At 33.4% G+C, this 11,889-nt stretch overlaps 2 protein-coding genes across 5 annotated transcripts; both read left to right on the forward strand.

The window, feature by feature from the left end:
• The first annotated feature begins 4,972 nt into the window (after nt 1–4,972).
• LOC103844913 (calcium/calmodulin-regulated receptor-like kinase 1) lies at nt 4,973–7,988 on the forward strand. Of its 3 annotated transcripts, XM_009121738.3 has the most exons (9): nt 4,973–4,991; nt 5,139–5,285; nt 5,744–6,117; nt 6,191–6,344; nt 6,534–6,660; nt 6,844–6,929; nt 7,022–7,093; nt 7,162–7,365; nt 7,467–7,805. In XM_009121738.3, the coding sequence occupies exons 3-9, from the start codon at nt 5,798–5,800 to the stop codon at nt 7,803–7,805; spliced, it is 1,302 nt and encodes a 433-aa protein (XP_009119986.1). In that variant the 5' UTR covers nt 4,973–4,991; nt 5,139–5,285; nt 5,744–5,797. The 3 variants fall into 3 exon arrangements, with proteins under 3 accessions (XP_009119986.1, XP_009119985.1, XP_009119987.1); XM_009121737.3 differs by lacking the exon at nt 4,973–4,991 and having other exon boundaries at nt 5,035–5,285; nt 7,467–7,988; XM_009121739.3 differs by lacking the exons at nt 4,973–4,991; nt 5,139–5,285 and adding an exon at nt 5,347–5,623.
• Nucleotides 7,989–8,222: 234 nt separating this feature from the next.
• Nucleotides 8,223–9,545, forward strand: LOC103844915 (50S ribosomal protein L24, chloroplastic). 2 transcript variants are annotated; one of them, XM_009121740.3, is made up of 5 exons: nt 8,267–8,482; nt 8,648–8,651; nt 8,691–8,737; nt 8,854–9,084; nt 9,176–9,545. In XM_009121740.3, the coding sequence occupies exons 1-5, from the start codon at nt 8,369–8,371 to the stop codon at nt 9,386–9,388; spliced, it is 609 nt and encodes a 202-aa protein (XP_009119988.1). In that variant the 5' UTR covers nt 8,267–8,368; the 3' UTR covers nt 9,389–9,545. The 2 variants fall into 2 exon arrangements, with proteins under 2 accessions (XP_009119989.1, XP_009119988.1); XM_009121741.3 differs by lacking the exon at nt 8,648–8,651 and having other exon boundaries at nt 8,223–8,482; nt 8,696–8,737.
• Nucleotides 9,546–11,889: the final 2,344 nt, after the last annotated feature.

The following is an 11,889-nucleotide window of genomic DNA, read 5'->3' on the forward strand; positions in this document are numbered from 1 at the left end:
TCGTCGTAGTGGTTCTCCGCTGCTCCTCCTTCGCCGTCCTGTCATCGATCGCCTTGTCCGAGCTCTGGTTCCGCCACTATCCCTAACGGTGGCTCGGTTTGTGGAGCAACGACGCGTTCGTCTGGAGGTTTCTGGTGGAAAGGGAGCGGCTTGCATGTTCAGAGGTGGTGGTTTTCCGGGAGGTGGAGGCTTGCACAGATCCACCGTTGCCGGCTCTAGCTTTCGGGAAGGGAGTTTCCTTCAGACTCGCCTTCGCCGGATTTTGGTTACGGAGAGCGGAGGCTTGCAAAGCTCCGCGCTGCCGCTTAGGAACCCGGTGTTGTTTGGGTAAAGTTTACTAGATTCGATTGGTGTTAAGTTCGGCGTGGTTGTCGTCGAGGTGGGTTTGGGTCACGGTGGAGGAGATTTCGAGAAAGGATGAATCTCTTCGGCGAGGTGACGAGCGATGGTTTCTCTGAGCGCGTGTCTAGGGTTTGAAGTGCTTTAAAGGCGGAGGAGATCTCGAGTCTCGATGGAACTCTCCGGCGTGAGGACAGTGCGGTGAAGAAGGGTTATGGGTTCGTTGGAGGCTTGACGGTTTCTAAGCTCCGACGAACGAAGATCTCGTTGGTGGTGCTCCGGCGACGTTGAGGCGGAAGCGCTCAAGTCAAGGCGGTTACGACGGATATCGCGTTGATGGAGCAGATCACTCCACGTGTCGAGACTGCCTCCTTGACGTGCGTTCCGTTTGGGTCGTGCGGTTTCTGAAGTTGGGCCGAGGGCCCGTTTAGCGTTTTCTTTTGCCCGTTGTCTTTTGGGCTTGTAGCAGACTCTCGTTGTAATCGGGCTTCGGCTGTTTTATGGGCTTGGCTCATTTGATTTATTAAAAACAAACATTGACGGAAAAAAAAAATCAATTATCTCTAGTGTTGTTTCTTCGCTTTTATGAGGTTAGTTGCAAAACGTAATAAAACAAATAGAGAGGGTATACAAGAAGCATGCAGACCGCGATGTAGGTAATCATAACCGTGGATATTCATGGTGGATAACAAAAAGTCCACAACGAAGGAATGTACGATCCCAAACAGATAGTTCATCCAATCATGATATGGATAGCCATATTCGTGGGACCCATAACGTACACGACAATACGACATAAACACAATTTTCATTTTCCTATCAATATTTAAAATTTTTATAAACACTTTCTTTCTTTCCATAAAATATTTCAAATATTCGATCCAATGTGGTACTAGTGAACTCTCAAGGATATAGTGTTGAAAAAAAAACAAAAAAGAACTAGGATTATTAATACTTCGGATCAATGTATAATGTATTGAACTTGGAATTCTACTGTTCAATATTAAGCATTGGATGTCTCTTCTTTCAGAGTGCTCGTTGGGCCACGTCAATAAGAAAAAAATGTTTTGATTTTACTAAATTACTAGTTAGTAATACGCGCTCGGTATCGGTATGGAGTGAAATAATTTATTACGTTATTTATTGTATGTTGTACTAAAAGATTTGCTATATAGTTTTTTTTAGAGATGAACATTTATATATCCGTTTGTATTCAGTTGATCTATTCGGATTTCAGATTTTTAGCTTTATAATTTAAATCGTATTATGATATTTATAAATTTTGGTTTGGATTAGTTTGAATTTGGTTCGAATCATTAGGGGTTTGGTTCGGATTCGAGTTTAGATACCCATCTTAATTATTTATTTTTTTAACAAAAATCCAAATATACTTAAATCCTCAAAATCCAAAAATAATATAAAACATAACAATTTGAATAATGTGAGACTAAGTATTTAAATTTACGTAAAAATAGTTCAATTTAAATATTTGGATGGAGAACAAATAAATATTTTCAGTATTTTGAACATTTTATGTTATTTTTAGATATTTTACTTGTGACTATGTTGATTTTTTTAGATATTTTCATATTTTTGAATATTTAATAGATATAAAATATAAAATAATTAACATATTTAAGTATATAATTGTGATTTAGATGTTTTTTAGTATCTAAAATATTTTAGTTTGGATCAGATTCCAATCTGGTTATGTGGATATTAAACTTTTAGATTCATTTGAGTACTTAATCAATTTTAGTTTGTGTTTAGTGTTACTTTCAAATCTACTTCGGTTCGGTTCTTCAGATCCATATATGTTGTAGTTAACATTAATTACGTTAATAATATATAAGGGATTACCAATGGCATATTATGTATTTCAAAAAATATTGATGTTATTATATCCTTAAAATGCATTTACATTTATAATACATATTTTCTATACACGAAATGATCAAATAAAAACAATATAAAATTTATATATAAAATCTAAGCAATACATCTACCATAAAATAAATTATTGTTCTTCTTTTACATAAAATATATTTTAAATTATATAAATCTAAAAACGATTTTTTATAAACAAATAAAATATCAAAGTTTTAACGTTATTAGTTTATAGACTTTTTTACTGTAATAGGAATTAATCTGAAAATAATTATTGTTGGAATATTATTAAAATAATAAAACATCCTACTATATAAAAGAGACTAAATTCAAGGCTTTTGGGACTATCCACCTCAGCCAAAATATTCTCATCCAAAAAGAAATAGAAATAGACATCATTTAGAAGATAATAATTAACTAACATACGACTTTTGATATTTCTAGAAATTTCAAATTTGTAACTGCTAATTTATTAATAGAATCATATATCTATATTGAATTATGTTCTATTTTTAATCGTTAGACTTCAAGGGTAAATAAATTACTAATCTATAATATATATAGTTTATAACTTTATATTGTAGTTATAAATAAAGAGAAAATAACCGGGGAGGGTGAAGAAGCTCATGTAAAATTATGTAATTAAAATGGTAAAATGGTGAGCATGATGAGGTGAATCTATGAAAATTTGTTGTACAAATTATGGTGCTTTCTTCGTCCACTATAATAATTTAAAATAAAATATATATTCACATAAATAAGTCAATATTTGTTGTTTTTTTTTGGGTAAGATGTTAAGATTATCATTTTCTGAAAGGTTACACTGTTGTTTTTAAACAACTTATTACAGCAAGGAAACAAAAACAACCAACAACAACTCAAGGTAAAAAAAGCCTTAAGGAGGTCTTATACAAGAAAGATAAAAAGAAGTAGAGAAGAGGAGAAAGAAGAACTTGCCGGATAAGAGAGGAGACGGTCACGCATCATACAGTCGAGAGAGGCAAGGATGACTGATGAAGGTGAGGAGACAGCTGTGAACACACGAGCATTACGCTCTTTCCACAGCAGGTAGATGGCTGACTGAAAGTAGAGCTTGATGACTGGAGTAGCATGCGCATCTGCGTTGACGCGAGGTTGATTGATCCAGGCTGCAACAGAGTGTAGATCCGCCAGAGAAGAAATCCAAACTTAAGCAGCAAAAGGCTCTCATATCAAGCGAGAGAAAGAGCTCTCAAAGAAGAGATGATGGTGAGTCTCTATTTCCAGATTACAAAGGACGCACGTTCCTGAGACATTTAACCCCCAACGCCTCAAGCGATCCTTGGTTGGCACTCTTCTCCGCAAAGCCAACCATGATATAAATGCATTACGTGGAATATGTTCCTTGAACCAAATAGTCTTATGCCAATATTTATTGTTGATAGTGTGTATATTCTTTTCTGACATTAGTATCCATACTTTTTAGTAAACTGATCCAAAGAGATTAGTTTGTGGAGCTAACCAAACGAGGAATATAGTGTTTACTTTGGAAAAAGTAATAGGTTGAATGATAGATGGCGTGCGTGCTTTTTCACATGGAAATCTGCACATATATTAAAATTGTAAGATTTGAATCATAGAGAAAATATAGTGTATATGACTGAAGTTGGTCCATTCTGAAACTAAAGATGGCTAAAATTCTTCTTTGTCAAAATGCATAGATGTGAATCTTATATGAATAGAGTTCTCCATTGCTTATAGCAGTGTAATAAACTCTGTGTGTAAAGGAGAAAAAATGTTACATAAGTGAAAACAAAAATTATGATTTTTTTTTCTTGTGCTTATAGGCTCTTCGCAATTTGAAGAAGAAAGAATATATTGTGTGGAAATCTTTGGCTTGGTCAAATTTTATCCAGTTGTTTATAAAACTGTTGTTATCTGATTCATGTAATTTTTCAGTGTTGATTTAAAAGCCCAAAAAATTCATCTATACTGACTTTTTGATATTTTTTTCTGTGATTTGAATTTAAAAGGAGATAAAACTTTCGATAAGTTATGTAAACTCGGAACAAGTATTTAGCTTTAGAAAGCATTTACATGTTTCAAACTTATAATATATACATATATAATGTTTAAAATTATGCATATAAAACCTGTGTAAAATGTGCCTGAATATGTTTTTCTTCTTTAATGTGTTAATCGTATTATATATAACATTATTTTAAAATTTCAAAAAGTTTATGTCACATAGAAAAAACCATCAATAAAAAATATAATTCTCTATCTACAACAAGAAAAATGAAAAATTATAAACATATAAATTTAAATTAAGAAAAACTAACATTGGAAAAACAAGAAGTTAATGTAAAAGAAAAAAACCGACAAATAATATTATAAATAAAATAAATTTATAAGACACAATCCGCGCGAAGCGCGGAAAAAATCTCTAGTATATTTAATAAACTTTCTAAAAGATGGTGCAACTTATAAAAATATTTGATAGGATATCCAATGCTACAACATGCTTTTTACATTTATTTCACAATAATGTAAAAAGTCAAAATCACTAGATGAATATTTATATAATTATCATTAGATTTTTTTCTATAATATTGTTTTTTTGGTAAAAATTTTCTATAATAATGTTGTTATTAGATTCATTCTCCATTTACATATAGGAGTACGTAACGTCAGTTCCAATAAAACAAATAATTAAAAGGAAAATGAAAATGAAAAGAAGCTTTTGCGTTTCGTTCGTTGAAGTTTAAAGCAGACGTCGCTAAAGTGTAAGCTTTTTGAAAAATCTGTAATAATCGTTGTTAATTTATTTATATATATATAGATTTGGGTTGCGTTGTGTAATCCATCGTTTGCTTGAAGTAGAACAACCTCTCTGTCATTTTCTCACTAACACACACTCTCTCTCTCTCTAGGATTCGATTCTCTGCAATCAAAGCAAAGCTCTCTCTCTCTCTCTCTCTCTCTCTCACTTTCTCTCTTCCAAGCTTCTTAAATCGAATAGACAATGTAACCGTCTCTTGTGCAAAATAATGCACCATCAGTTTTCAATAACTCCACAGGTAAAAATCCGCTTCTCCTTTATCTTATTACAAGGATCCTATGTTGTGTGTGTGTGTGGTAGGTAGGTGTTATTTTATTTTTCTGGGGACTTTTTTTTTTAAAATCAAGTCTTCTATGAGGTTTGACGCCGAGGAAGAAGAAAAAAAAACAGAATAAAGAAAGGTTTTTCAAAAAATTGCAGCAAATCCATCTTCCATTCCTCCTCTTCGTTGTTTTCCCGGTTTCTCCAAATATTTTCCCGAGAAAATTCTCAGCCATTTTCCCTAGAAACTTTTAAGGAAGTCAAATCTGAGCTCTGATCTTCTTCCAAAACCTCATTAAATATTTATCCTCTTTGGTATATTTCTTACTCAATTTTGTTTTATACGATTGAAGATAAGAATTGATTTCTCTGTTGTTGACAAAAACAAAAAAAAAAAAGAAGAAGATTTTATTATTTTATTTTTTTTTCTTGCAGAGGCGTGTTCAGGAGCCTTCATTAAGTGGGCTTTGATTAAAAAAATAAAAAGAAATGGAAGGAGGAGAGTCCTTTGGTTTGATCGTTGGGATCTCACTTGGTTTAGTGATTGGTGTGGTCTTAGCTCTTTCGGCGCTGTGCTGCTTTATGTTCCATAGGAAGAGGTCCCAGATTGCCAACAGTGCCTCCAGAAGAACCGCTACGCTTCCCATCAGAGACAACGGTGCTGATTCTTGCACCATTTTGTCTGATTCCACTCTTGCCCCTGACTCGCCTGTTAAATCCTCCACCAATGCGAGGTCTCTTTGGCTTGATGGGTTTAGTAAGAAGACCAATGTGGTCTCTGCCTCTGGCATTTTGGAATATTCTTACAGGTTCTTGATCAGAGAGTATCCTTCCATGGTCTTTTATGTTTAATTAGTTCTTATGTTTGGTGGTTCGATTCAGGGATTTGCAGAAAGCAACGTGTAATTTCACGACTTTGATAGGCCAAGGCGCATTTGGCCCCGTGTACAAAGCTCAAATGTCTACCGGTGAGACTGTTGCTGTCAAAGTTCTTGCCACTGATTCTAAACAGGGCGAGAAAGAGTTTCAGACAGAGGTAAAAAAAAAAAACATATATCTATTATGAAAATGTCCTTGATGATTCTGTATGACATTCAAATCTAAAGAATCAGATTGGGACTACCTGATTATGCCCATGCTTAGTTATGTGAAACTACTGCTATTGCTTCATCCAGAAGTTGTTATTTTATTTGTTAAACTCGCTCACTTGTCTATTCTTTTTCAGGTTATGTTATTGGGAAGGTTGCATCACCGTAACCTTGTCAACTTGGTCGGCTATTGCGCAGAGAAAGGCCAACACATGCTTATATATGTCTACATGAGTAAAGGAAGCTTAGCTTCTCACTTGTACAGTAAGCTAACTACTTTATTCATCATATATTATTAATCAGCTTGTCAGTAAATGAATTCCAATCTAATATCAAATCCGTTCAGTATAGTTATTCACCTCTATTATCTAACATGGTTTGGAATTTCATCAACCTGATGAGCTTTCATACAAGTTTGAGACATACTAAAATGCTTTACTGATACAGGCGAAAAACATAAACCGCTGAGCTGGGATTTGAGAATATATATTGCTTTAGACGTGGCACGTGGTCTAGAGTATCTCCATGACGGGGTAAGCTTATTATTTATGCCTGAAAACATTAACCATTCCATTGCATCTCTTCAACTTGCAAAGCTATGCTATACTCAACCTTCCTTTTACAGGCTGTTCCTCCTGTAATCCACAGAGATATCAAATCTTCCAACATTTTGTTAGATCAATCCATGCGAGCTCGGGTAACTTATCTTCTTTCTCCCACTTGAGATCTCTTTACCTCAACTTTTCTCATTGTTGTTAACTTCAGGTTGCTGACTTTGGCCTGTCTAGAGAAGAAATGGTAAACAAACATGCTGCTAACGTCAGAGGAACGTTTGGTTACCTCGATCCAGAGTACATCTCCACAAGAACATTCACCAAGAAAAGCGACGTTTATGGTTTCGGGGTTTTGCTTTTCGAGCTTATAGCTGCAAGAAATCCTCAACAAGGTCTAATGGAATATGTTGAGCTGGTAAAGACAAATAACTAACAAATCCTTAGTTTCACATTTGTTTCTTCGAAGAGAGAGTTACATTTAAAGACAACTTTTTTTTTGTTTTGATGAAAAAACAGGCGGCGATGAATGCAGAGGAGAAAGTTGGGTGGGAAGAGATTGTGGATTCGAGATTAGATGGGAGGTTTGATTTACAAGAAGTGAATGAAGTGGCAGCTCTGGCATATAAATGCATCTCTCGTGCACCGAGGAAACGTCCCAACATGAGGGATGTTGTTCAGGTTTTGGCACGTGTTGTCAAGGTGAGACATTCCAGAAAACGTCAGAAGATGTCTCCCTCGCCTTCTCCGTGTCTTCCTACGGTGGAGTCAAGTGGTGAGCAGACCGGAAATAGATCGGTACGGTCGGAAAATTATAGGAGAGATAATTCCATGGAGAGTAGTATAGTTGAAGAGTAGTGATGTAATTGTTGAAACAAAGAGTGATGAAGTTTATTATAAGTATTGACATATTTTTTAATTGAATATTTTTTTTTTTAAGAGGGCTTTAGGATGATTTGTAGATTTTGTCAGCAAGGAGTACACAGATGTTGATGTTTATTACATTTGGTTTATCAGGGGTTGTCTCTGTCTTTCTCTTGTGAATGTAAAGTCTTATAGAAGCTCTAAAGAAATCTCAAACCTCAATAAAATTTAAATGTTAAGAAGCTTATTAGTCAACTGATTTCATTAAGCTTTATTAATGTTTTTACATAAAAAAAAACTGGTGCTTGAATTTCAAAAAATACAATTTAGTATTCTGATTAACCATAAAAGCTTATCCACATTTAGCCCATGCCAGCCCAAGCCCATAAAAGCCCATAAGAGAAGTTAATCACGGTCGTGATTCGAAAACGCTGTCGTTCGGAGTCCAGCGATAATCGTTATCCACGTTTTATCGCCTTCTCGAACGGATAGGAGGAAGAAGAATCAAGAAGTGTTAGGCTACTTCGCAGGCAGAGAGCGAGAACAAAGTTGAAAAAATGGCGACCATGTCTGCTCTTCAGAGCTCCTTTACATCTCTTTCTATATCCTCAAATTCCTCCTTCCTCGGCCAGCGTCTCCTTTCCCCGATTCCCCTCTCCGTCGCTTCTCCGGTAACTCTGATTCTCTAGTTCTGATCTTAATATCTCGTCATTAGCACTTTAAATGGTTTTAAGACGCTGTAACGACATCGTTTTGATGCTCTTTTTACTGATTTTTGGTTTGCAAATTTGGTTGCTTGATGGTATTACTCCAACATACTGAGAATGCGTGCAAAGTGTCTGCATTTTGGTATCTCCTCAGCTTATCTGTCGTACTCGTTGCAGGTCAAACTCGCTGAGAACCACCCATGTCTTGTCTTTGCAAAGGTTAGTAACCACAGGAACCCATCTGTCAAGTGTCAACCAGAAGGAAAATGTTGAATCTTCCCAAATGTATGATTGCTTCTTCTTTTTGTTATGTTTTTTTTTTTTTTAAATTTCAGCTAAAGCGTTGGGAAAGGAAGAAATGCAAACCAAACAGTCTTCCCATTCTGCACAAGATGCACGTCAAATTTGGAGATACGGTCAAAGTGATTTCTGGACGAGACAAGGGTAAGATTGGAGAAGTTACTAAGATCTTTACCCACAACAGCACCATCGTCATCAAAGATGTTAACCTCAAGACCAAGCACATGAAGAGCCGTGAAGAGGGTGAGCCTGGCCAAATTCTCAAGGTCAGTCATGACTCTCTCTCTCTCTCTCTCTTTCGTTAATTTGTAGCTCTCCTTCACTTTGTTTTTTTAAAAACGTGTTTTGTGTTAACAGATTGAAGCACCGATCCACAGCTCAAATGTGATGCTGTATTCGAAAGAAAAGGAGGTGGTAAGCCGGGTGGGTCACAAGGTCCTTGAAGATGGACAGAAGGTAAGATATCTTATCAAAACTGGGGAACTTATCGACACCATTGAGAAGTGGAAGCAACTTAAGGAAGCTAAGGATAAAGAAACCACTCAAGTTGCAGCTGCCTCCGCATCTTAACATCTCCACTTTTTGATATATTTGTCTCATGAATGTATTAAGCTGCTTCCTTAAGTAAAGCTTAGAACGGTCTGTGCGTTATTCTAAAGATACATTATTTTTACAGAGTATTTTCTAAAACTAGTGCATGTGCAAAGCTATGAAAATATGTTTATATCATCAACTAACGCCTTATAAAGAACGCTTCAACCATCAAATACATCATGGATACGAAGTGAATACATATCACCAAGTATATGCTCTACTAATAAGAGTGTGAATGTGAAGACAATAGCCGAGAAAGGCTACAGTATTGAATCTCCTTATTAGTAGCATGGGCTTTAATATGAGAGCATTCAGGATTTGGATTTCTGTCATTATCTTCCAGTTGTAGAGCAGTCTGATAAGTAGCTGTGATTATCAAAACTCATGTCTCGTGAGTACTCTGAGAAGAAACATAAAATTAAGATTTTTCAAAACTCCTCTACCACGAATACGTACAAGAGTCTGTGTTGGAAGTTTTTGACGAAATGGTTTTAGATCATTTTTTTGATAAGTTTCCGGGCGAAACGTTCGTCGGAATAACCGAATGTTTGACAGTATGTAATAGTGTATTCGTATGTCAAAATCGAAGTTTGAATGAAAAATGAAGGTCCAAGCGGATTGCTTATAAAGCATAAAATAAAACAAATGTAATTTGTCCCACAATAAAAATGCAAATGAATGTTCATTTTTGTATATATAATGGAGAATTATAAGAAGGCTTGTAAACCTTGAATATACTATGATATATTAGATAAAGAGATTCTTGGTCCGAGTTGTGGACTTAGAGAATATGACAAACTAGATAAAGATCCGCGCTTTGCGCAGGATGAACATTGTATATATAAATATATTTTACATATGTTATTTTATATATTATAAAATAATATATATATTGGATAATGAAAAAATCAGTAAGTATTACGTATATAGTTAAATTGGTGTGAGTACGTAAATAAATTTTATTAATCCAAACAGTCACTTTTTCTATTTTATATAATTAAATTTACCTAATACATAAATAGATAAATAGTATATTTTAATATTGATATATTGTTAAATGATGTGTTTTACTTATTTGAATCTTTTATAACAAAAAATTTAAATCGCTGATAACAAATTTTCATTGTGTAATGTTTTTGAAAGTTTTAGTAATTTATAATTTTTATAAAGATTTAATGAAAATTTTAAATATTAAGTTATGAGTATTTGTTCAAAGATTTTATCAGAAAAAAATGGTTCAAAACAAATTTCAAAATTAAAATCTTTATGTATTTTCTATGGTATATAGATTAATTAAAAGATATTAATATATATATATATGTATATATATATATATATATATATATATATGAGACTTTCTATTTACATAATTTTGTAATAATTTGTATCTTTTCATAAAAACATTAAATCATGGATCATAAAAATTTCAATGTGAAACTTTTTAAGAAGTTCAAAATATAACATATACGGAAAATATAATTTTTATTATATGATTAATGTGATTGTTTTATTTATTTTAATAACTTAAAGTTAAACAAAAATTATAGATAATACACTAATTTGTATCAAATCTATATGATTCAAAATCATTAATTGTCATATATACTTTAGCCAAATTAGATAATTCCGTAAATTTTTATTTAAAGAAAGAATTGAGAATATTAATTATTAATTTATGGTTAGTTTAATTAATAAAAGCTTATTATATATTTATATGGATCAACTTATTTCTCTAAAGATTCTAAAAATCATTGTGGTGATGACACGTGACTATCTCAAATGTTGTAATGCTTCTCTTTTAATATATAGAAAATGATCCACTTTCATTTTGTCTTTGTTGAAAAGTCAACCAAAATATATCTCTTTAATTGCCACTAATGATAAAATTAATGAGTTGAATTTTTTAACTACAAAATAAAAACTCTAACTTAAAGTGGGATTGAATTCCAACTATTATCATAAGTTTAATTCTCCATTTATGACTCATGACTAGTTGACTACTAAGAAACGTATGTATGAGTTATGTTAGCATTGGCTATAAAAGTCAAGTGCTCATTACCTCCTTGGACACAGATTCAGACAAATAAGAGAGAAAATTTTATCCACTCAGAATAGTTATGGTAGATGTTTTTTTTATTTGTGTCTGAAAGTACAACACAAAGCTACGTTCGATAGATTATATTTTTTTGTGATGATAAACAGAAACAATACTGCAGTTGTATTTTGGAAATCTGAGCGATATGAAACCGTCACACTACGGGACGTTTAAAAATTTAAGGAAAGAGATTTAATAATTTTTTAAAAAAATTTTGTCTGTTTTGATCATTTTCAATATGTTTTTTTTTGAAAAAAAAACTGATGTTGATTTTATATCAAACCTTTACAAATTGCAAAGGAAAAGGGTTTATTGCTTTTGGTCAAAGATATGTTTTAACTAGGGGAATTGGGCTGAATAGCCACAAAAAATATCATAATTA

Source organism: Brassica rapa, chromosome A10 (assembly GCF_000309985.2).
Source record: "Brassica rapa cultivar Chiifu-401-42 chromosome A10, CAAS_Brap_v3.01, whole genome shotgun sequence".
In the NCBI taxonomy this organism is placed as follows: Eukaryota; Viridiplantae; Streptophyta; class Magnoliopsida; order Brassicales; family Brassicaceae; genus Brassica; species Brassica rapa.

Excerpts from the sequence above, each read along its gene's own strand:
- LOC103844913 (XM_009121738.3), top strand. The coding sequence starts at position 5,798 with ATGGAAGGAGGAGAGTCCTTTGGTTTGATCGTTGGGATCTCACTTGGT. Across the intron at positions 6,345-6,533 it reads AGAAAGAGTTTCAGACAGAG|GTTATGTTATTGGGAAGGTT; the intron begins GTAAAAAAAAAA and ends ATTCTTTTTCAG. Across the intron at positions 6,930-7,021 it reads TAGAGTATCTCCATGACGGG|GCTGTTCCTCCTGTAATCCA; the intron begins GTAAGCTTATTA and ends TTCCTTTTACAG.
- LOC103844915 (XM_009121740.3), top strand. The coding sequence starts at position 8,369 with ATGGCGACCATGTCTGCTCTTCAGAGCTCCTTTACATCTCTTTCTATA. Across the intron at positions 8,738-8,853 it reads CATGTCTTGTCTTTGCAAAG|CTAAAGCGTTGGGAAAGGAA; the intron begins GTTAGTAACCAC and ends TTTAAATTTCAG. Across the intron at positions 9,085-9,175 it reads AGCCTGGCCAAATTCTCAAG|ATTGAAGCACCGATCCACAG; the intron begins GTCAGTCATGAC and ends TTGTGTTAACAG.